This window comes from Astyanax mexicanus, chromosome 15 (genome assembly GCF_023375975.1).
Source record: "Astyanax mexicanus isolate ESR-SI-001 chromosome 15, AstMex3_surface, whole genome shotgun sequence".
In the NCBI taxonomy this organism is placed as follows: domain Eukaryota; kingdom Metazoa; phylum Chordata; class Actinopteri; order Characiformes; family Acestrorhamphidae; genus Astyanax; species Astyanax mexicanus.
The window spans coordinates 44,599,809-44,625,070 of record NC_064422.1 but is presented as its reverse complement, the minus strand read 5'-3'; the positions used below and the strand labels follow the sequence as shown (position 1 = coordinate 44,625,070).

Sequence of the window (25,262 nt, the reverse complement as noted above, 5' to 3'; positions counted from 1 at the left end):
CAACCTGACACATATTTAGGGTGTTTTTTACTCACTTTTTTCACTCCCACAACCCTAATCCTTTACAGCTTCAAAAACATGTATTATGCAAATTAGGTGTTGACATCATTTAGCCAGGTGTCCTGGTTTACCCAAATAAAAATATGGTCACCCTATATTAATTAATTACATTAGACTTAAATTAGATGAAATAAAAAAGGATATATACAGTATTCACAATAACAGTGCTCGCAAAGCATTATTAACACTAGTTTACTATCCTAGTACTTCATACAAACTCACATACTACTCAGCGTAGCTGTAATGCTCACCATTTGTGCAATATGTTTTACGTGCAATATTTTTCTCACCTTTTTATCTACTATTTATTTGATATTCACTGTTACTCTTTGTGCAATAATACTGGTCCACCCTACCATAATCATATCTCTATGCACTAGATGTATATATATATATTTTTTTTTTCTTTACTATATATAATTTTTAAGTATCTTTTATATATTCCTGTAATAGTTTTTTGTATATATAGATTTATCATTATTTCTTTATATTTTTTCTTGACCTGTTTCTCTGTCCTTTCCTCTGTACTGCTGTAACATTGTAAATTTCCCCATTGTGGGATTAATAAAGGATTATCTTATTTTCTTAGTTTTCTTGGTAGTCTCAGGCTATATGTTATTTTGGTACCACTTTAAAATAAGGCTCCTTTGAAGGGATTTATTAATAGTTCATAAAGGAGTTTATTAATGGTTATTATAAGGGCCATTCCACCGAATGGGTGCCATTTGATTGTTGTAACTCTTTCAAATTAAACTTTTTAAACTCTGAATCTAATAACACATATATTAATATATTCTAATAACATATATATTCAAAATATGTACTGTTCAATCTCAGGCAGTTTTACTTCATTTTTTACAAGGTTTTTAATCCGAAGATGTTTAAATTTTTCTCAGACCTGTTACCAAAACGTCTAAATGTGACATTTAAAAAGCATGTTTAAAAGCAAGTCCACTCATTCCTTTTGAATTTCTCTCAAGAAATTAGTTATTAAAATATCAAATAATTGATACTCACGACAAAAAAACGAACTCACTATATGCATGCATATTCGATTTTTCTAAAACATGCAAAGCCATTCATATATTTTCAAGAAGAGCCAAACCTGAAATTGATCTAATTTATTATCCTGTAATTCATTAAACAAATAGATAAATGATAAATCAAAAGGTGTTTACATTAACTAATATTCACATTATTAATAAACCAGTTTCTTTGGTCGCTTGTACCAGTGCCATCTTAAAAGTGATTTTTATATATTTATATTGTTTGGAGCGTACCTTTAAAAAATCTCAGTTTGAAGAGTCATGTATCCCCTATTTCTCCAACCTAACAAAAATAGACTGATAGAATGAACATGCAAAACAGAGGGGCAGGGCTAAGTGGTAGAGCCAAGGGGTGAAATGGGATTGGGCCCAAGACCGCCCCCAATTATATTTACTAAAATTACTGCTTTATTACTTCACATGGTGGTGCTATAATAAAATGAATAGGGTTAATAAACCTAAAACCAATAAATCCATAATTATTTCTGGTATTGGATTATTTTAAAGTATTTTATCTTATGAACTATCGCAGAATCACAGTATCCAAATTATATCATATTTTGAGATACTGTGTGATTCTCACCCCTAATAGTGAGTGGAGCTAATTTAGATTTGTTGTTTTTAAAATAAAACAAAGTTGAAATTTAAATATATGATATCCGGATGTCTGAAATGCATGGCTATCTTTACATTTCTCACAAAATAATATGTTTAATATGGTTGTTTTGTCTTGAATTCATGGTGCTTTGGTTTTCTATATTTTATAATCACTTCTGGCTTAAGAAAATCCCACTGACCAATAAGAAATAAGAAGGTTGACCCAAAGATTGACTCAGCTTCTATTATTGGTGTACAAACAAATGCAGGTGTTAAAAATAAGGCCAACAAGTGTATGTTATCAGAGTACTTTAGAATAACGCAGTGATAATGTCAGATTCTGTACTTTTAATGGGATATGTTATCAGGACTGTATAGTATAATGCTGACGCATGCTGCTGCTGGAGTGTTATCAGTCTCTTAGTCTCGTATGGTATAGTGAATAGATTACTGTGTACTTTACTTTACTTTTTGCATTCCTGAAGGACAAGAGAGCAGTTTGTTTAAATGTTATGCTGAATATAGGATTTGAAAACATGAGAAAGTGAAATGATCTGTATTTATTACCTTGGTGTGTAATTTCAGAAGAGGAGCTGGAGTCTGTTTCTGCAGACCGTTTCCTATCCAGCACTGATTCCTCAGGGCCAACCACATCCGACAGTGGCCGTTATTCACCCAATGAGACGTTTTTATCTGATTTGTGAGTATTATGGACGTTTCACCAAGCTGAAGGAACTGTAGAATTCATTCAACTTAATTCATTTTAATATATACATCTCTGGAAAAAAAAGAGACTGATTTTGCTATTTATAGGTTTATGTTTGAGTAAAATGAACATTGTTGTTTTATTCCATAAACTACAGACAACATTTCTCCCAAATTCCAAATAAAAACATTCTCATTTAGAGCATTTATTTACAGAAAATAAAGTTTTAAGAGTTCAGAATTCAATATTTGGTGGAATAACCCTGGTTTTCAATCACAGTTTTTTTAAGGATCTTTGCATCATGTTCTCCTCCACCAGTCTTACACACTGCTTTTGGATAACTTTATGCTGCTTTACTCCTGGTGCAAAAATTCAAGCAGTTCAGTTCAGTTTGGTGGTTTGATGGCTTGTGATCATCCATCTTCCTCTTGATTATATTCCAGAGGTTTTCAATTTGCTAAAATCAAGGAAATTCATTATTTTTAAGTGGTCGCTTATTTTTTCCAGAGCTGTATATATAAGCACTACAGTGATGCCAACAATGTCAATGCTTGACTTTATCTCAGCAATATTAGCTTGTGGACGAACACTGTATTGTTGGAATGGCAGACCATACCTTAGAAAAGTATAGAGCTACTTTTTTGCAGGATCTTTTTAATGTGATTAGGTTGATATAACAAAGTTAAATATGTGTGGGATTACACAGAAAAGCATTGCAATCCCATATTTCCCACTAGGTACAACTTTTTTTTTTTGACTGAGTGTAATTAAGCTTTTGATGATGAGTGTAATTGTCCTCAGGAAAATATAATTGCATTATTGCAGCTTAATTCACTTCTATTTCATGTGTTTCCTCCAGTCCGGACAGATCCTGCAGTGAGTGGTCAGAGCTGAATGAGGATAATCCTGTGTATGAAGGTGGGCTTTATAAATCCGCCTCCTCGCTGTCGGTGTGCAGCGTGGCCAGTACCTTCCTGCCCAGTCTACCTCCAGACTCCTGCAGCACCACCTCCAAAACACGCATAGGTGAGTGCAGATAACAGTCAGAGGATAGTCTATAATAGAATTGAGGTTATATTTTAACCCCTTAACGCCTGAATTAATGTAGCTGTATATGAAAAAATGTTTCATGTGTGTTTTACCTTTAAGTAGATAGTAAATATTGTTGAGATTATTAATTTCACTTTTGCACAAAAATAAATAGAAATTTTGGTATGTTGCAAATTTGCAACAACAGGCAATATGGTCTATTTGGGGTAAATTTGGTATGTTGCAAATTTGCTACAGCAGACATAATGGTCCATACTAAGATAACAATAACAGAGTAATATAACAGTGAAAAATCAATGTTTTATTTATGCACCCAACAGCAGGCATTCAATAATAAATAACACCAATTACTGTCACCAACACAATATACACAAATATTACAGGAAACATTTCATTAATTTGAATTCTAGATTCATTTGAATTGTAAATTGTCAAAGGTTCCTAGGTCCGTGGCGAATATGCACTAACAGGCATTGAGGGAATGCAGGCGCTATCTTGGCAGGTTGATTGAATCAAACGGTTAGTCGCATATTTGCAACAACAGGCGTTAAGGGGTTAAATATCTTATTTTTATATTCACACACTGCAAAAAATCCATTGGCAAAAACTAGACCAAATACATGAAAATTGAGACGTAAATGCCTAAATTAAGCAAACAAATCTGCCAATACAGTGAGCAAATGTTTCCTAGTAAGATTTTTTTAGAATAAGCCACAATCACAAAGTCCCAAAATGAGAAAAGTAAAGCTCAAATCAAGCAAAAATTCCTTATTTTGTGGCTTAAATTTGCACACAAGAATCAGAATAACTTATTTTGAGTTCAAATTAATTACAGTAAGTTGGAAATTCTAAGTAAGACTGAAAAAGATCATTATTCCTAAAATAAGTAAAACAATCTCACACTTACACAATACTTAGTAAGACAAATATTCTTGTCAGAGAAAAGAATAAGATTTATTGCCTTAAAATTAGATCATTTCAATTGCTAATATTTATTTTTTGCAGTGCACTGGTTCCCAAGCTACTCCTATTACAGTCCCCTCCAAAAGTATTGCAATATTATAATAGAAGTACTGTAATTTTCACAGTATAAGGCACACTATCAATAAACTTCTATTTTCTGGATATTATAAGGTGCATTTTAAGCAGCACTTGTTAGGAACAGGGGTGTCGCCATGTTTCCCTTCTAACTCTGAGCTAAGTTAAGTACACAAAAGTGTAATTCTTAAAAAAAAAACATTTTCAGACGAGTCAAACAAGTCAAACGAGTGCTGGATGTTAATCTACACAGACTTCTGTCCTAAAAACTGTTTATTCGAGTGGGTAAAGCACTTTTGTTTATTTACAGTAAGCTTAGATTCCCAAATTTTCTGCAGCATTAGCATTAGCATTAGCATTAGCGGCTAACCACCTGACAGAGCTACACAGTGGAACCCTAAGTGTTCTGGTAATCTGGTAAGCTAGGGCGATATTAGCTATCAGTTTGTCCCATGTTGTTTTTTTAACAAGGTAAACACATAAGGCTACAGGATGATAATACTCACCTCTGAACGGCCAAAAAGCAAGCACTTAGCGGGTAATGCTAATGCTGCTCCAGCAGTGCTAGCCATAGTTAGCAGCAGACTACAGGCAGACAATACTTACCTTTGAATGGCCAAAAACAAGCGCTTAGCAGGTAATGCTAATGCTGCTCCAGCAGTGCTAGCCATAGTTAGCAGCAGACTACAGGCAGATAATACTCACCTCTGAACGGCCAAAAACAAGAGCTTAGCAGGTAATGCCAATGCTGCTCCAGCAGTGCTAGCCATGGTTAGCAGCAGACTACAGGCAGATAATACTTACCTTTGAATGGCCAAATGGTTAGTGCCTAGCAGCTAATGCTAATACTGCTGGAAAAACTAAAGTGAAACTCCTGTATAACGCTGTACTTCAGCGGAGTGGCAATTTTTAAAATTTAAGTATTTTATTTTGATATTTTATATCAACATTTCAGCTTTCATTTCCAGGTATTTACATCTGGATACACAATTGAGAAAAGCAAAGGTTTTAGTACATGTGCCCTCTAGGTGTGATACTGTACTTTTTATTTATTTTTTTAGACTATAAACCGTGACTAAATATCTGATCGCTCAGTTTCAGATTTGGATTTTATTTGTACAAACATTGTACATTAACATTTATTTAGCTAAAAGAATAACCAGTAACATTCATAGCCAGAACAACTGACTGAAATGTCCTAAAGAAGAAAGTCGTCACTGGTGTACTAAGTAACAAATGTTGAACAGGTAAATCAAGGAAATCCAAAGCAGTTAATGACAGAAACATTGAGTGAGTGATGTAAAGAAAGACACTAAAACAGCTGTTAGGGACCATTGTGTAAAGGTAAATGTACAGGGGTTGGACAATGAAACTGAAACACCTGTCATCATTTTAGTGTGGGAGGTTTCATGGCTAAATTGGAGCAGCCTGGTGGCCAATCTTCATTAATTGCACATTGCACCAGTAAGAGCAGAGTGTTCAGTTAGCAGGGTAAGAGCACAGTTCTACTCTAAATATTACAATGCACACAACATTATGGGAGACATACCAGAGTTCAAAAGAGGACAAATTGTTGGTGCACGTCTTGCTGGAGCATCTGTGACCAAGACAGCAAGTCTTTGTTATGCATCAAGAGCCACGGTATCCAGGGTAATGTCAGCATACCACCAAGAAGGACCAACCACATCCAACAGGATTAACTGTGGACGCTGTAAGAGGAAGCTGTCTGAAAGGGATGTTCGAGTGCTAACCCGGATTGTATCCAAAAAACATAAAACCACGTCTGATCAAATCACGCAGAATTCAATGTTCACCTCAACTCTCCTGTTTCCACCAGAACTGTCCGTCACCACAATCAATTAATGTGCTCTAAAACCAGGTGATTCAGTTTCAATCTCCAACCCCTGTATGATGTAAAGACCTGCATGTCTTCTTCTGAGTTGGACTCAGATATCTACTGAGCCTGCAATAAAGAGTCATGTTCATCAACACCTTTATATTAAATGAAGATTCTGACATTCAAACTAAACTTGAGTCTTTTGTGTACAATGCACCAGGTGTGGCTCGTGGTGATCCAGGTATGATGCTCCCCTCCGGCGTGCTGGCTGTGGTGTATCTGCTGGTGGCTGCACTACTGGGAACCTGCCTGGCCATGGTGGGATTATATGGGAGCAGATTCTCTAATTCTGTGGTGCTGATGTGGCTCATCTCAGCTCTGTCTGCCTTCCTCACATCCACTCTGCTGATAGAGCCTCTCAAGGTGAGCTGGTAACAACTTAACCCATGAGGAACGCTTAACCCATGAGGAACGCTTAACCCATGAGGAACGCTTAACCCATGAGGAACACTTAAACCCATAAATGCTGGCAATTTTCCCATTGTGTAAATGAGATTAGCTTTTCAGACTCTTGAGAAATATGAAATAGTCAGCAGGTTCTTAAGGAGAGTGCATGATAACCCAGCATGGCTTTTTTGACGAATTAAAATCAAGTATTGAACGCACTTGAAAAAGCCATAGTATGCTATAAAATGCCATACATAATGTATTAGTTCCACTTTATATTAATAAGCTTAAAAAACTTAAGATGGATTTAAGACTTCCTTAAGTCCTTTTTTTGAGAAATTTAAAAGACTTTAAGGGCCCAATTCGAACAATCTGTAGGTGAGTCATCAACCATACTTGTGTGTCTTCGCTATCATAACGATGGGAAATGTACTTCTTAAGCGTAAAGCATAAAAATCATGTACTAATTATCTTAATTCTCTTTATTAATCATGGGTGTGGTTAATTTCGGGCGTAACATGAAATAAACCAATCAGAGTGTTACTTGCTCATCATTCCCTTTAAGAGTCAGGTGAGCTCTGACTTTGGTGGATTGCTATTTTAATGGTGCAGTTACCTGGACGTGTCCAACAAACGCTTCTCAGCAGAGGAAACTGAGCTGCTGGTTGACGCTGTGAAGGAGCTCCAGCAGCTCATTTACGGGAACAGCAATGTTATTTTATTTACTATTCTGTTTATTGTTGATGTAAAAGTTAGATATAAAAGGTTTGTGCTGCTGTGTGTTTATGTGTTATAATGTTGCCAAGATAGCGATGAACGTCTGACTGTTGGCGTCTGTCTGGGTTTTATTCGGTCAGTGGCGCACCTATGTTTTCTGTTACCAAGATAAACAAGCATAACTCCAGAAATGTACCTGAACACACCTCATTTCATAACCAGAACACCACGCCCATCAGTGTAGATATATTCAGAAGCTCTGCTGCTGTTTAGGCGAGGCAGGTGGAAGAAGTGTAAATGGACTGTTGGTGGAGTGTAAAATAGCAATGAGCATCACTTTAATTGTTATGTATTTCTGCAGGTGTGTGTTCGGGCCTTGTACCTGGCTGCCGTGGTGAAGCCTGTGGATCCAGAGGTGGAGGACAGGCTGGCTCAGGAGACAGTGGTGAGGAAGATGAGTGAGGAGCAGGGGGTTAAAGTTCATCCTCCCTGTGGATACGGTCTCCTGCAGGCCAAAGAGGAAGCGCGGAAAGTCAGAACACTACGGGCTCTAATGAGGGTGAGATGATTCCTATAATACACATTTCAGATCTAATTTCTAATCCATATTATAGCAATAACTACTCAACTAAGTAAATAACATAAATTACTTTAAGCACAAATGAAGGACAATCTAAATAGAAATATTTTGACAACTTTGAAAGTAAAGTATCCTCAAGTGCAGTCACTGCAAAGACCATCAAAAATGTTATGATGATGAAACCGGCACTCATTAGTTACCTCTGTTGCTCAGGATAAATTCATCAGTTTAGAAGTTACCAAGCCTCAGAAACTACAAGTAAACAGCTCCTCAGATAAGAGCACCTAAAAGCTTCTTCACAGAGTATTTTGGTTTGTTTAACACTGTTTTTAAGTTACTACATGATTCCTTATGTGTTCCTTCATAATCTGATAGATCACTTTACTATTCATTTACTATGTAGGAAAATAAGAAAAACATAAAAACACTGAATGATGCTAAGTTTTGATTTTACCAAACTGAAAATCTCTGGAATATAATCAAGAGGAAGATGGATGATCACAAACCATCAAACCACCAAACTGAACTGCTTGAATTTTTGCACCAGGAGTAAAGCAGCATAAAGTTATCCAAAAGCAGTGTGTAAGACTGGTGGAGGAGAACATGATGCCAAGATGCATGAAAAAAAACTGTGATTAAAAACAATCCAGGGTTATTCCACCAAATATTGATTATTTCTGAACTCTTAAAACTACTTTATGAATATGAAATTGTTTATTTTTAGATTTTAATAGCGCTGCATCTTTTTTGTTATTTAAGACAATTCTAAGTGTTTTGTAAATAAATGCTCTAAATTTTGCTCCAAATTTTTATTAGGAATTTGGGAGAAATGTTGTCTGTAGTTTATAGAATAAAACAACAATGTTCATTTTACTCAAACATAAACCTATAAATAGCAAAATCAGAGAAACTGATTCAGAAACTGAAGTGCTCTCCTCATTTTTTTTCAGAGTTGTATATATTTACACTCTACAATAGCTTAGCCCCACCCACTCAGGCTGAAGTTATAAAAAGTGTTTCAGCAACGACTATAGGTCTATAACTGAGCTAAAATACATTATAATAAACCCATAAACTGATTTCTTCCATTGTAATTCTAAAATCTCAAGAATAAATATAATATACCACAATTAATATATAATATACTACTACTTTTAGCTACTGAATGAAATCCCAAGCAATAATACCTGTATAAAAGCTTTATAAAGATTGAAGCTGTTAACTATGTGCTGTTATTAAATTGTCCTGTATCTTGTTTTCCGCTCTTTATTCAGGACTGTCTGGTTTTCATGCTGTTCCTGCTGGTGGTCCTGATGGTGAATTATCAGGAGAATGTTCAGGAGATGAACAGCAGGATGCTCCACGCTGCAGTTAAACATGCGATCATCTCAGCTCCGCGCGGCCAGCCCAACCTCACCGCTCTAACAGGGTGAGTCTTACAGGACGCATTTTATATAATCAGGTCATTTAATGAATCACATGCTTTTAGGCAGGGAGAATAGTGACTAATGCGAGGTGGTGGGTGACGGGGACTAATACTGGCACTTATTATACTGTGCACAATGTCATTGACAGGGTGAATATATGAAATAATGTGTATTTTGTGTCGCAATTTAAATATCATACAAACACTGTGTAACAATACATGTTAATCAAGATTTACTCTGAATGAACACATTATTACACATATAGAGCCCTATCGTACGCCCTGCGTAAGCATGTTGCAGTGCTTGTTGCTATCCCCGTCAACAGTCTATTTTCATGCCTTGCGGCCATGTCATTAAAATAGCATCAGAGTTTAGGAATAAATGTACACTGACTCACGATGGAGTGCACGGTGGAAAAATTCAGTTCATTTAAATAAACTTAAGATAAATTAATCAAATATAGTCAAATATAAAGAATAGGTTAAGGATAGGTTTGCTGAGTTGTTTCCATGATTTAAAAGTGAAACTAATCTCAGTTAGTGTTGCAAACCCAGCTTTTACATTAACAATAAACAGAATAAAAAATTAAATAACATTGCGGTTCCCTTAAATGAGCTGCCAAAGTCAGAGCTCACCCGACTCTTAAAGGAAATCACAACTGACGCACTGATTGGTTTATTTCACTGTGCAACTGACCAGTGCAATATAGAGCAATAGAATAGGGAGCATAGGGTAAGAATGTTAACTTTCACTTGAACTTTTCATAATTTTATACAATTTTCTTTAATATAGGGTGTGTGGCTATTTCAATAAAAGTATTTAGCTATTTAAACATCATAGTATTTAAAATTTATCATAAGGAGCCACAAACCTAAAGCATAGTTTAATATCTGAAATATGTCCCTTTGAAGTAATAAAACACACCAGGCCTGCTTAAAATTCATAGAAACATTTACTAACCTTTAAAAAACACTTTTATTGCAGTAATTTCCGTCTCTGCTTTCCACTATCACAGTGCTGCAGCTCAGCTCATCAACTCTCCCTCCTGCCCCGCCCCTAAACCTATACATCACCCAATGCCGCTCCCAAACTACTCCTCCCATTTTTTTTTTTAGCCCTTTTCAAATTTGAGCTGAGGGTGGAGTCAGCTAAAATCAGAGAGTTTAGTGCCTCTCTAGCTCAACTACATTTACATCAAATGCCAAATTTCACTAAAATTGTGCACCCTGTCGCAAAGCCTGCCGTGACAAGGTGGTTTTAGGATTTTCTTAAAAGCAGTCTATTTTGTATTTATTGCCATTTCTTGCCATTATTTACTGTATTGACTTTTAATTGTTTTGTTTTGTTTGCAGTTTATATGCAATGCATTACATATGCTGCACTTTAATTTTGTGGTAGATTTCTGTTTTACATTACTTTATTTTTTATCATTTTCTTTGTTTGGTTACACTTTTATTATTTATACAAAATCTTTTACAAAGTCTTTGTAATTTACTGTATACGAAATAGACAAACTTTTTTTTCTACTGAATGTATAAATATTATATATTGGTACCACTTTAAATATAAAGGAGTTTATAAAGGAGTTTATTAATGGTTATAAATTAAATTGTAAATACTGTAAAAACATTCATAAGCACTTACAACACATAGATAGAAAGAACAACAGTAAAATATATCTAATATAGTTTAGTCACTTAATCTAATGTCAGTTTAGTCACTTAATATGGTATTATAGTTTTATATTGAATATAGTGATTAACAGAAATGTTAATGCTGATTGGTAGATAAGACAAAATAATATAAGCATCTAGTAAGATCTGAGGTTTAACAGTATAAATTAATGTGGAATCATCATCAATTTGATGCCACTGTTGCCCTTTCTATTTACGTGTTGTAGCTGCTTATTAATGGTTTAGAACCTAATTAATAACCATCGATAAAGTCTTTTGTAAACTATTTATAAACCCTTTATAAAGGAGCCTTATTTTAAAGTGGTGCCAACATAATTATATTTATTTTGATGCAGTAGTATATTCTTAAACTTAAAAAATTAAAATTCAATGTTCACAAGGAATATCGATATCGCAGAAATACCCTAAAATATTGTGATATTATTTGAGGGCCGTATCGCCCAGCTCTTTGGTGCAGTCTGAAGTCTTATAAACATTGATAAATATCCAAAAAACAGCTGGTAAATAGAATTAGAGGACAATCACAGTGTTTCTGTCTTCTATATTTAGATGGAGGGATGCCTGGCAGTGGATGGACCAAAGCTTAATATCACACCTCTACCAAAATCCTTCCCTCTCACTGATTGGCTCATCACGACTGCAGAGAGTAAGATTCAGAAACTGTGAGTATCAGCTGTTAAATTTGTTTGCATTTTTTATTTAAACACTAAAGAAACAGAGCATTAATTAATTAATATAATTTATCTGTTTATCTTTAAATCATTTTATTTCTACTTTTTCTAGTTTGTGGGGGAAAAGCTGAAGATGCTCTTAAATATGACCAGCCATCAGCGGAGGCCACAACTTCTATTTTATCATATTCAAAGTCTGAACTCATAAAAGGAAAACACCAAATCAACAACACTAACTCCCTCCTGCCCTGGTGAGATATCTCCCCTATAGACCCACAGACCATTACACTACCAACACCATGTTTTACGTTCAGAGGTGGACTTGACTTGTTTATGAGCTTTGGGTCATTGTCCTGCTGCAGAGCCCAAGTATGCCTGAGCTTGAGGCCACTAAGTAACAGATGGACGGTGCATGCATTGCAATTACAGTAATTATTATTAATTAATCCTGAATACTGATTCCTATTCTGCTCAGGTCATGGAGCACAGCCCAGTCCTGCAGCTTCAGTGAGACTGAAGAAGTTCTGCTGGGGAACAACAGTGTTTCTACCAGACTCATCCTGTCAGAACTGCAGACAGATCACTGGATCACAGCAGAGTGAGTCCATACCTACAGCAACAGCTAATATACAGCAAATACTGAACAAATCAGCATCTTACTTCCAAGGTAGACATCATTTCACATCAATTAACTATTTTATGTTTATATAACAACGTGTTCCAGTTGGCATTTGCTGAGCAATTTAGCAGAAAAAACATTTGGGTTTATATTAATATACCGTATTTTACGAACTATATGGTGCACCGGATTATAAAGCGTATTTTATGCGATACTAGTAAGGAACAGAGGCGTCGCCATGTCTTCCTTCTATTTCAGCAGGTCTCGCAGCTAGGTGGCGAGAACAAAACATAATTTATATATATATATATATATATATATATATATATTTATATTGAAGTCAAACAAGCACTGGATGTTAATCTACATAGATTTCTCTCCTCCGGTAATGCTAATGCTGCTCCTGCAGTGCTAGCTGAGGTTTGCAGCAGGCTACAGGCCGATAATACTCACCTCTGAAGCTCGGTTAGTAGGTAATGCTAATACTCTGCTGGAAAACTAAACTGAAACTGCTCCTTAATACGTGACTTGTAGAGTTCATACATAAAGCGGACCGGATTATAATTTTTGAGACAATTAAAGGATTTTAAGTGTCCCTTATAGTGCAAAAAATACAATAACTTGCAGACCTTGTGTGTCCGCAGCATAGTTGTTTAATAATACATTTCTCACTTTGAATAAACACATTTTTGGTCAAATAGCATATAGAGTTTTGAAGATGCTTTTAATAAATCAGGTTTTTAGTTACACATTTAGCTTTTTTGAATAAAAATCAAGCTATTAAATTGTGTCCAAGAATTACCTGCACACCCAGTGTGGGTGTGTTTGTGTTTCCACAGTGATGTTACTCAATGCTGCAACCACGTTTTCATCAAATGACCAATTTTCACTAAACATTTCCACACTGTTGTGTATTTTGTGTTTATTCTGTAATAAATAAAATACCATATAAATGAGTCTCTGTATTAAACAATGGCGTGCAGTGAATATAATGGGTACCATTGTGGGTACAATAAATGCTTAATTTGCCTACAAGTACAACCATTCAACAAAGATCATTGATTTATATGTCTACAGTACACCAGCCATACCTGTCAAGTCTCCCGTTTTGGCCGGGAAACTACCGTATTTTACTCCTTTTTCCCGCCGTCCTCCCGTATTATTATTTTCCCGTAAATGTCCCGTATTGTATTAAAATAAAAAACATATATTATTGAGGAGACAGGGCACTGACCGCTCTGTGTCTCTTAACCAATCGTGGAGCCGGTTCAAGGAGAAAGTCCCGCCTTTCAGGAGAAACAGCCAATCAGCTTGCAAAGGAGGGTCAGTGTGGGGAAGCCCCCCCCCCCCCCCGTCGCGGTGAGTTCAGGCAGCTAGTCGGAGCAGCTGATGTTAAAACAGATCTGGATATACAGCGATTTTTCTAAAAGAAAGGTAACGGTAGGCTAATCATGCAAAACTGTGATGAGATTTTTCTGATAGCTGCTTAAAAATACTCGTCTCCGAAATAAAACACACAGATTAAACCTCTTAAAATAAAAAAATAAAGTTTGTGACTCAGTTTTACTGGAAATGTGTAGAGGACCGAAATGAACTGGACTGATCAGGAGTGATCAAAAGAAAGAAGTATTAATTAAAAATTATTAATTTAGTAGGCCCATTAGGACTAATTTTACTGATAGAATATATCTGGTCCATGTCCTTTTAGTAAAAGCTCATGATACTATTTTTAGGTCACCAACAGTCATTTTGCAGAATTTGTGCACCTTTTGTTCAATTTTAAATCCATTAAATAAAAAAATATATCATATAAAAGAGTGCATTATGCCAAAAAAAGACATGACATCTTAACCTTTTTTTAAATATCTAGAAAAGGGGTTTTAATTTGGCTGTATTAAAAGAGTGACATATGTAGGAATGTCCACAACATTTCAGATTCTGATAATCTAATTGTAGTCTGTAAGTGTTTCACATGTGGTTATTTTAGATTTTTTTAAAACCTGTCTTAAAATGTACGGGATACTGAACCGTCGTTGGGCTGGTGGGAGTGGACAGAGGAAAATGTCCCTTATTTTTAAATCTAAAACTTGACAGGTATGACACCAGCGCAGCCAAAACATTAAGTACACACAAAAACTCACCAGTCAGGCGGCCTATTAATGTGAATTAGTTTCACATTGAAGAACAACCTTTAAAAAGGTTATTTAATATGATATTACATTACATTACATTTGGCAGACGCTTTTGTCCAAAGCGACTTACAATAGTCAAGTACAATGTAAAATAAGTTTAAAGGAAAAACATCTTTGGATAGGGATAAAAGGAGGACAAAGGGGAATAATAGGATAGAGGAGTGAAGGAGAGGAAGAAGGAAATGGGGTTAGAAGTAGTTAGTGTGTTAGAGGTGTTAGGAGAGTAAGTGCTCTTTGAAGAGCTCTGTCTTCAGGAGTTTATTAAAGATAGCGAGAGATTCTCCTGATCTGGTAGTGGAGGGTAGTTTGTTCCACCATTGGGGAACTCTGTATGAGAACAGTCTGGATTGCTTAGTGTGAATGTTTGGCAAAGCGAGGCGACGTTCACTGGAGGAGCGCAGCGGCCGGGAGGTAGCGTAAGCCTTCAGGAGCGAGTGCAGGTAGGAAGGAGCTGTTCTGACATCACCTTGTAGGCGATTGTAAGAGTTTTGAATTTGATGCGAGCATCAACTGGTAGCCAATGGAGCTCAATGAGCAGCGGGGTGACATGTGCCCGTTTTGGCTGGTTGAAGACCAGACGTGCTGCTGCGTTCTGGATCATCTGGAGTGGTTTTACTACACAGGCCGGGAGGCCAGTTAGCAGGGCATTGCAGTAGTCGAGGCGTGAGATGACGACCGCTTGCACCAGGAGTTGGGTGGCCTGTTGCGTCAGGAACGGTCTAATTTTCCTGATGTTATAGAGCGCAAAGCGGCAGGATCGAGCAACCGAGGCCACATGGTGCGTGAAGGAGAGTTGGTCATCAACCATAACACCCAGGTTCCTAGCAACCTTTGTCGGTGAGAGAGAGAGAGAGTTGATACTTATAGAGAATTTGGTGTATATGGAGAAGAGAAGGGGTCCCAGTACCGAACCTTGGGGAACCCCAGTGGATAAGGAGCGGGCTGAGGACAGCTGTCCTTGCCACGACACCTTGAACGAGCGCCCAGTGAGATATGATCTGAGCCATGACAGCACATTGTCTGCGATCCCCATGTTTGAGAGTATAGTTAGGAGGAAGTCATGGTTGACCGTGTCGAAGGCGGCCGAGAGGTCCAGCAGAATGAGCACTGAGGACTGACCTGCAGCTCTGGCAGTTTTCAACGCTTCAGTCACAGACAACAGAGCCGTCTCGGTAGAGTGTCCTTTTTTGAATCCAGATTGGTTCTGGTCCAGAAGGTCATTCTGGGAGAGGAAGCCAGAGACCTGAGTTAAAACTGCTCTCTCGAGTGTTTTAGAGAGAAAGGGTAGCAGTGAGACCGGTCTGTAGTTATCAACCTGGGCGGGGTTGAGAGAAGGCTTTTTAAGCAGTGGTGTCACATGTGCTTGTTTGAAAGCAGTCGGGAATACACCAGAAGTTAAAGAGGCATTGATTGTGTGAGTGATAGCCGGAATGATTGCAGGTGCGATAGTTTGCAGTAGGTTTGAAGGAATTGGGTCAAGCGGACACGTAGTAGGACAGCTACGTGTTAGGAGAGCCAGTGTCTCGTTCTCAGTGAGAGGAGTGAACGAGGAGAGCGCAACGCCTTCGGTGGATGGACACCGGGCAGTAGAGGATGCAGTAGGACTGCTACATTGTGCATCAGTAAACTGGTTGCTGATGGCCGCCACTTTGCCAGTAAAGAATGAGGCAAGTGTTTCAGCCGTAAGGCATGTAGCCGGAGGAGGAGGCGGAGGGTTGAGTAGTGATTTAAATGTAGCAAATAATTTCCGGGAGTCTGTGAGAGAGCAGAATTTATTGTGATAAAATTCAGCTTTAGCAGTAGTGAGGTTGGCTGAGAAAGAAGCCAGGAGCAGTTGGTAATTTTTTAGGTCTGCTTGTTTTTGGGTTTTTTGCCATTTTCTTTCGGCAGCTCGGAGTTTGGAGCGTAGTTCCCTGAGTGTGTCATTTTTAAGCCATGGCTGCGGTTTGTTTGAGCTAATGGCTCGAGATGTAAGAGGACAGAAGTTGTCCAAACAGGAGCTTAGTGTGGAGCAGAGAGTGTCAGTGGCATCATTTACATTTAGTGATGAAAATGAGCCTGGTGGAGGCATATTGTCAGTCACCAGCGAGGAGTACTGGTCTGCTGAGAGATCTCGAAGATTTCGGCGGAACGAGACCATAGTAGGAGTAGCTGTGGGTTTATTTGAAATATGAACATTGAGTTTCATAAAGTAGTGATCTGAGACGTGCAAAGGAGTGACAGTTAGAGAGACGGTGTCACAGTTACGAGTGAAGATCAGGTCTAGATGTTTGCCAGCTTTATGTGTTGGAGGGCTGGGGACCTGCTCCAGTTCGAAAGACTGCATGAGGGATAGGAAGTCTGTGAAGCTGGTACTGTCATGGTGGATGTTCATATCCCCTAGGATGAGCATGGGACAATCTTGCTCAGGGATAGAAGACAGTAGCATGTCAAGTTCATGCGTGAATTCGCCCATTTGTCCAGGAGGACGGTAGAGAACAATAATGGCAAGTTTTGCTGGAGTATTAACCAGTGTGGCATGATACTCAAATGTATTGAATGTGTTTGCCGGTAATAGTGGAGTATGTTTTAAGCCATTAGCGATTAATAGGCCCGTTCCACCTCCTCGTCCAGAGAGACGAGAAGTGTGGGAGAAGGAATAATAATTGGAAAGAGCCGCCGGAGTAGCAGTATTTTCAGGTTTGATCCAAGTTTCAGTCAGTGCCAGCAGTTGTAATGACTGATGATTCGCATAAGAGGCGATAAAGTCTGCTTTATTAACAGCCGACTGGCAGTTCCATAGCCCAACAGAGAATGAGGTAGTAGTGGGCGTGGTTTGTTTTAGTGGACGCAGGTTAGTATGATCCTGGCGCCTGTTTGTGTTTTTACGCCTTCTGTGCGTGCCGGAAATAACTGAGATGTGTTGGGAGCACATTTTAGGAGGCAGTAGGACGGGCTGCCTTGTCAGTGTCCTTGCTCGGTGGACTCGCGCAGGTAGACTCGCAGGTCTTTACCCGCGTTGGTCTTCACACGAGAGGGTCTCAACAGCTGACGCCTTCGGCTGACGCCTCGGCGAGTGTGAGTGATGTAATAGGATTCTAGATTGCGCACAGCTGCGGGCGATATAGGAAATCAGCGCCACCAGACTGTCTTTTAAAGCCGTGAGTAACGCCCCCGAGGTCCGCAAACAGAGAGAGTGTGAAAGAGGGGGTTTGCCACGCCCCGCTCAAGTGAGAATCGCCCAACCTTGTCCGAAAAAAGCGCGCTGAAAAGCGCGTTTGCTGTTGCTGCTACAGCGTATCTGAAGTGAAAGTAAAGTAAAAAAGTTAAAAAAAAGTAAAAAAGTATTCAATATCTGCCTTATTTACAGTCGCAATTCCATGATAGATAGTAAACTATTGATCTAATCCAGCATGAGCTCCGTTTTACACTAACCAATGCGTAATACCTTCAACACAGCGCTGCTGAGAAGGGGTTACACAGCCATGGCCCCGCCCCCGGAGTGAAAATCATGAATCTGATTGGTTAGACTGTCCTTTGTCTTTGCTAATAGATTCATTACTACACCCTTCTCAAAATCAGCAGAAGGGGCACACAGATACGCGGGGGCAGAAGCCATATAAAAAAGCAGTTTTGATTGGTTAAAACCGCTGTCAGTCAGATAAGAGTTCTATAGCAACGAATAAACACAGACTAATGCTTTAAATTAGTTGCTGTTTTTTTATTTTAGTTAATTTATAAAATAAATTCTTACACTTACAATAACTATGATATATATTTCCTGATTAAAAATTATGTGATTATTTACATGCATTTATTGTCACCCCTTCTCTGAAGGGTTAGAAGGGCCTAACTGCACACCACTGGTATTAAATAACAATTCTATTTCTGTGTTTCAGGACCCAGACAGTGTTAATAGAGTTTACTCAGTATCACAGAGAGACTGGGCTGTTCATTCCCGTCTCTGTACTGCTGGAGAATTCTCAGACCCACAGGATTCAATCCACCGTCTCCATTCACTCGTTCCATATCTCACTAACTCACTCTGGACTGGACTTAAACACTGCCTTAACGGTAAACGCTTAAAAAAATTGTTTGTTTTATTATTTGTATACAGGTTTGGCAGAAAGGCTAGACAGTATATACAGTAATGTATTTATTTATATATTTTCATTTTAGAGCTTCTATTGGAAAATTGATAATGAAATCATACGATTCACATTAGATCAATACTGTACATCTTTTCAACTCTGAAACATTGATCATATACAGTATTTCATTCTGTAGTTGTATAATAATTACACACTGTAGTTCTGTATCTTTTTCTCTGTATACTTTATTATTATCCTCCTGCACAACCTGCAAATACATCAGGTTGCTATGGTATCTGAGGTTGTTGCTATGGTGTTGTGAAGTGGTTGCTAGGTCATTGTTTAGGTTTTGCAAGGTGGTTGCTAAGTAATGTATTTGCTGCATAACGTGCAAAAACATCGCAGCGTGCAAATACATTGCACAGCTATGGACGCTAGGTTGCGCTGGTATCTGTGGTGGTTGCTATGGCATTGCTAGGTGGTTACTAAGTAAAGCATTTGCAAAAATCAAAATATGATGTGTTTACACATTGTTGTGTAGCATGCGTAACGTGCAAATACTGTAAAACATGCAAATACTGTGTATCATTCAAATACATGGAGCAGCTATGGACGCTAGGTTGCTATGGTATCTGTGGTTGTTGCTATGATGTTGTGAAGTGGTTGCTTGGTTGTTTGTTTAGGTGTTGCAAGGTGGTTGCTAAGTAATGCATTTGCATAAATCAGATTATAATGTGTTTGCACGTTGCTGTTCAACTTGCAAATACATCGTACATCTATGGACACAAGGTTGCTCTGGTATCTCTAGTTGTTGCTATGGTGTAGAAGTGTTTGCTAGGGCATTGCTAAGGTGTTTCTAGGTTGTTGCTAAGTTATATATTTGCATAAATCGGATTATGATGTGTTTGATCGTTGCTGCGTTACGTGCAAATACATTGCAGCGTGCAAATACATCACGCAGCTATGGACGCTAGGTTGCTGTGGTATCGGTGGTTGTTGCTATGATGTTGCAAAGTGGTTGATTGTTTGTTGCTTAAGTGTTGCAAGGTGGTTGCTAAGCAATGCATTTGCATTATGCTGACGTATTTTTTTCTCATCTGACGTCATGACCAACATTCAATCTGAATTTAACGTCTATTGATTTTGGTGGCCAGCTGGGATTGCTAGGTGGTTGCTATGAAATGTATTCGTATAAATCAGATTATAATGTGTTTGCACGTTGCTGTGCAATGCATAGCCATAGAAATAGAAGAAGAAGACTTAAGAAGAACAGTACTGTGATTTGCATACTATAGAACTCCAGAGTTTCCTATATTTTATATATATATTTTAAATATATCCTATATATATTTTGGTCTGTAGTGTAAATGCTGTTATAGTCTATCAGATGGTTATGAAAGTTCTCTGTTGTTCTGCCAGGCTCTGCTGCTGCTCTTCTCCCTGTGCTTCCTGATCACAGAGATAATGGGCGTGATCTCGCGGGGTGTTCAGTACCTGAGACAGGGCTGGTGTGTCCTGCAGCTCCTCCTGATGCTCCTGTCTTTAGCAACAGCCTCCACCCGCCTGTGCTTCCTGTCCGAGGCCTCCGCCTGCCTCTCCAGCCACCTCCTCCACCCCGACACCTTCACACACTTCCACAGAGCCGCTCTCCTCTCCCAGAGCTCCTCACAGCTCTCCGCCGTCCTGCTGACCATACTGCTTCTACAGGTAAAATACTGTAATTACCTGTATCAGAAAGAGAAGAGAAACAATACATACATTTTTATTGCATGTTTTAATAAGTATCTGCACTGCAAACCCACTATTTGTCTGTTATTTCCAAACATTCCTCAACTGAATTTAGTCTGTTTCCATTAGCAACTTATTTTTCATTGGCTTCTGGCACAATCAATTTGCATACTGGGTGTGTCCCCCAGTTTCTGACACTCACCATCAATATATAGTCATTCTCCCCGGGTAAACTTGTAGATCTTATATTGTGATTAACTGTCTGGCCTCTGTGTTGTAGGCTGTAAGAACAAGCATAATTTTCTGAGCTTATGCATACTGTAAGCAGTGTCTGGTATTCAGCATCCTGTAGGCAGCATCCGGTGGTCAGGATCCTGCAGCATACTGTAGGCAGCATCCGGTATTTAGCATACTGTTGGCAGCATCTGGTAGGCAGCGTCCTGTATTCATCCTGTTTGCAGCATATTGTAGGCAGCATTCTGTATCCAGCATACTGTAGTCAACATCTTGTAGGCAGCATCCGGTATTCAGTGTCCTGTAAGCAGCATACGGTAGGCAGCATCCTGCATTCAGCATACTGTAGGCAGCATCCTGTTTGCAGTGTATTGTAGCAGTATCCGGTTGGCAGCATACTGTAGGCAGCATCCAGTATTCAGGATCATGTTTGCAGCATACTGTAGGCAGCATCCGGTATTCAGCATATTATAGGCAGCATACTGTAGGCAGCATCCAGTATTCAGGATCATGTTTGCAGCATACTCTAGGCAGCCAGTATTCAGCATACGGTAGGCAACATTGGGTATCCAGCATACTGTTGGCATCATTCTGTAGTCAGCATACTGTAGGCAGCATCCAATATTCAGCATACTGTAGGCAGCATCCAGTATTCAGGATCATGTTTGCAGCCTACTATAGGCAGCATACTGTAGGCAGCATCCAGTATTCAGGATCATGTTTGCAGAATACTGTACTCAGCATATGGTAGGCAGCATCCGATTTTCAGCATACTGTAAGTAGCATACTGTAGACAGCATCCAGTATTCAGCATACTGTAGGCAGCATCTGGTATTCAGCATACTGTAGGCAGCATCCAGTATTCAGGATCATGTTTGCAGCCTACTATAGGCAGCATACTATAGGCAGCATCCAGTATTCAGGATCATGTTTGCAGAATACTGTAGTCAGCATACTGTAGGCAGCATCCGATTTTCAGCATACTGTAAGTAGGATACTGTAGACAGCATCCAGTATTCAGCATACTGTAGGCAGCATCTGGTATTCAGCATACTGTAGGCAGCATCCTGTTTGCAGTGTATTGTAGCAGCATCCAGTAGGCAGCATTCTGTAGTCAGCATACTGTAGGCAGCATCCGGTATTCAGCATACTGTAGGCAGCATCCAGTATTCAGCATACTGTAAGTAGCATACTGTAGACAGCATCCAGTATTCAGCATACTGTAGGCAGCATCTGGTATCCGGCATCCTGTAGGCAGCTTCCAGTAGCCAACATATTTTAGGCAGCATACTGTAGGCAGCATCCGGTATCCAGCATCCTGTAGGCAGCATCTGGTATCCGGCATCCTGTAGGCAGCTTCCAGTAGCCAACATATTTTAGGCAGCATACTGTAGGCAGCATCCGGTATCCAGCATCCAGTATTGAACATACTGTAGGCAGCATCAGGTATCCGGCATTCTGTAGGCAGCATCCAGTATTCAACATCTTGTAGGCAGCATCCGGTAGTCAACATATTGTAGGCAGCATACTGTAGGCAGCATCCGGTATCCATCATCCTGTAGGCAGCATCCAGTATTCAGCATACTGTAAGCAGCATCCTATAAGCACCATCCATTAAGTAGCATCCAGTACTCAGCATCTTGTGTCCACTGATGAAGAACTAAAAAATGGAAAATGCAATAAAAAATTGATTATAAAAAAGAATGGTATATTAGAAATAAAAAGTTAATTCTATTTCTTGTGTTTTTCAGATGGTTGATGCTCTGAGGTTTGTAAGGAGGTGGGTGGTGTTCGGGAAGGTACTGCAGCAGATCTGCTCAGAGATGTGTGGAGTGGCTCTACTTTTTGTGCTTCTGCTGCTTCTCTTCTCCCACACGGGCTGCATGGTACTTTCCTCTGCTATATTCAGATTTTATAATGCTCCCACAAAAGATATCACCTATTTTCTTTTAATCAAAAATTAGTTACAAAAAGAGGGAATGGTCAGATTACAATGCTATTCGGACAAAAGATGTATAACACTGACAGACAATTTCAGCATGTAGAGAGTTGTAGAGGTTCCTAATGTTCCTCTTGTGATAATCCATCAGATCCATGCAGCTTTAATATTCTCATTTTCTAAATGCAACTCTGGGAAAAAAATAATAGAGACAACCTAAAAATGATTAGTTTCTTTGTTTTTGCCAAATTGAAAACCTCTGGAATAGAATCAAGAGGAAAATGGATGATGTCAAGCCATAAAACCACCAAACTGAACTGCTTGAATTTTTGCACCAGGAGTAAAGCAGCAAAAGCAGTGTGTAAGACTGGTGGAGGAGAACATGATGCCAAGATGCATGAAAAAAACTGTGATTAAAAACCACCAGGGTTATTCCACCAAATATTGATTATTTCTGAACTTTAGAACTTTATGAATATGAATTTTCTGCAATAAATAAATGCTCTAAATAACAATATTTTACTCGGAATTTGGGAGAAATGTTGTCTGTAGTTTATAGAATAAAACAACAATGTTCATTTTACTCAAACATAAACTTATAAAGAGCAAAATCAGAGAAACTGATTCAGAAACTGAAGTGCTCTCTTCATTTTTTTCCAGAGCTGTATATATAGATTACGGATAGGTCTGGAGAGGCACACATTGTCATGTTGTGATATATCTTTTTAAATACTCTTATTTTCAGCTATTCTCAGGATCAGTGGAAGACTTTAGGACCGTATGGAGAACAAGTCAGTCTCTGCTGGGTTTACTGAGTGGTCGGGCGGTGCTGCATCAGCTGTGTGAGCAGCATCCAGTGCTTGGACCCCTGTATTGCCTCTGTGTGTTTGGGCTGGGGTTCTGGATGCTGGGTCGGCTGTGTGGAGCTGTGCTGTTGTTCACATACAGAACTTTCCGGGCTGAACTTCACCGGCCTTCCATAGAACCACAGGACTACGAGATGGTGGAGTTTCTCATCAAGAGACTTAAACTGTGGATGGGGCTTAGCAAGGCTAAGGAGGTATGTACTAATACGAGTATCATATTATACCACAGTTAGTTCTGACCCTGCATGTGATTGACTGAGAGGCATTCTATGAGTACCGTTATCAGCCGGTAATGCACTGTAACCGAAGCTCTCTCCATGTATTACTCCGCCACATACAGGTAACCTAGCAATGGAGCAGCGCTTACAAACCAAACAGTGCAGCTAAAAATAGAGCAGCAATGGAACTATTTTAACTGGTGGAGTTTTTATAACCAAACAGATCCTATTACTTTTCTCCTCCTCTTTAACTCTTTAAAATCTTTTAATAAACAGCAATAATGATATAATATATATAACTATGATATAATCACTCAAAAAATAATACACTCTAAGGTTCGTGCTACAAAGGGTAATATTGTCACTCCTTACGATCCTTAACCTTATTGCTTAAATATTCTTCAAATATATGAGCGATTCTCAATTTTGATTTTTTATATTTTTATGATAGTGTCTCATACAACTGAAAAAAGTTATTGTGACAAACGGCACCATTTAAAGCCTTATAACAAATATACAAACTAATATTTCTTTATCAAAGTAGTGCAGAACAATAAAACTTGTATTGTATAAAAACAAAAGTTACATTTTTAATTTTCTTGTCAAGGTGTACAACCTCCTTATGTTTCTGTTTATATTTCAGGAAAAGTGTAAAATATATAAATTACTGCCACATAAAAACATGGAGTTATTTAGCCTCAGTAGTCTACTGAGGTTTCCTCTGGCAGCTTCTATATGGAAAGATCCACTTGATTATCTGCATTTTGGAAAAAGTGCATTAAAACAGTAATCTGCAATAAACTAATTTATTTGACTTAATTGCCTAGCATTAATCAACAATTTCTCTTTGGAACAAAAATGTTCTTTCTTTTACCATTATAAGTAATTTTTAATTATTTAATTAATTTATTTGCTTTCTTAAATAAAGAATAAATGCATATTGTTTATATAATATTCTAATTTCTGATCTACATATCTGAAAAAAATGAGACCACCTAAAAATGATGAATTTCTTTAATTGTACCAAATTGAAAACCTCTGGAATATAATCAAGAGGAAGATGGATGATCACAAACCATCAAACCACCAAACTGAACTGCTTGAATTTTTACACTAGGAGTAAAGCAGAATAAAGTTATCCAAAAGCAGTGTGTAAGACTGGTGGAGGAGAACATGATGCCAAGATGCATGAAAAACAACCTGTGATTAAAAAACAACCAGGATTATTCCACCAAATAACAAACGGTTAAAACTTTATGAATATGAACTTTTTTCAATTTTTTTGCATTATTTGAGGTCTGCATCTTTTTTGTTATTTCAGCCATTTCTCATTTTCTGTAAATAAATGCTCTAAATGAGAATATTTTTATTGGGAATTTGGGAGAAATGTTGTCTGTAGTTTATAGAATAAAACAACAATGTTCATTTTATTCAAATATAAACCTATAAATAGCAAAAAAAAGAGAAAAGAGAAAAAATAAAATGCTCTCTTAATTTTTTTCTCTCTTAATTTGTAAATTGGCTCA

General features: G+C 38.1%; 1 protein-coding gene across 2 annotated transcripts in view; it reads left to right on the top strand.

Moving 5' to 3' along the window:
* The window catches only part of pkd1b (polycystic kidney disease 1b), an 87,770-nt gene that overhangs the window by 60,526 nt on the left and 1,982 nt on the right, over window positions 1-25,262 (top strand). For both annotated transcript variants that reach the window (XM_049464640.1, XM_049464639.1), the window contains exons 30-41: window positions 2,289-2,403; window positions 3,269-3,435; window positions 6,555-6,757; window positions 7,860-8,057; window positions 9,353-9,507; window positions 11,749-11,861; window positions 11,983-12,121; window positions 12,346-12,468; window positions 18,560-18,734; window positions 20,171-20,458; window positions 22,465-22,599; window positions 23,398-23,712. In XM_049464640.1, the coding sequence (XP_049320597.1) occupies window positions 2,289-2,403; window positions 3,269-3,435; window positions 6,555-6,757; window positions 7,860-8,057; window positions 9,353-9,507; window positions 11,749-11,861; window positions 11,983-12,121; window positions 12,346-12,468; window positions 18,560-18,734; window positions 20,171-20,458; window positions 22,465-22,599; window positions 23,398-23,712 (2,126 nt within the window). The remainder of the gene's footprint in view (window positions 1-2,288; window positions 2,404-3,268; window positions 3,436-6,554; window positions 6,758-7,859; window positions 8,058-9,352; window positions 9,508-11,748; window positions 11,862-11,982; window positions 12,122-12,345; window positions 12,469-18,559; window positions 18,735-20,170; window positions 20,459-22,464; window positions 22,600-23,397; window positions 23,713-25,262) is intronic.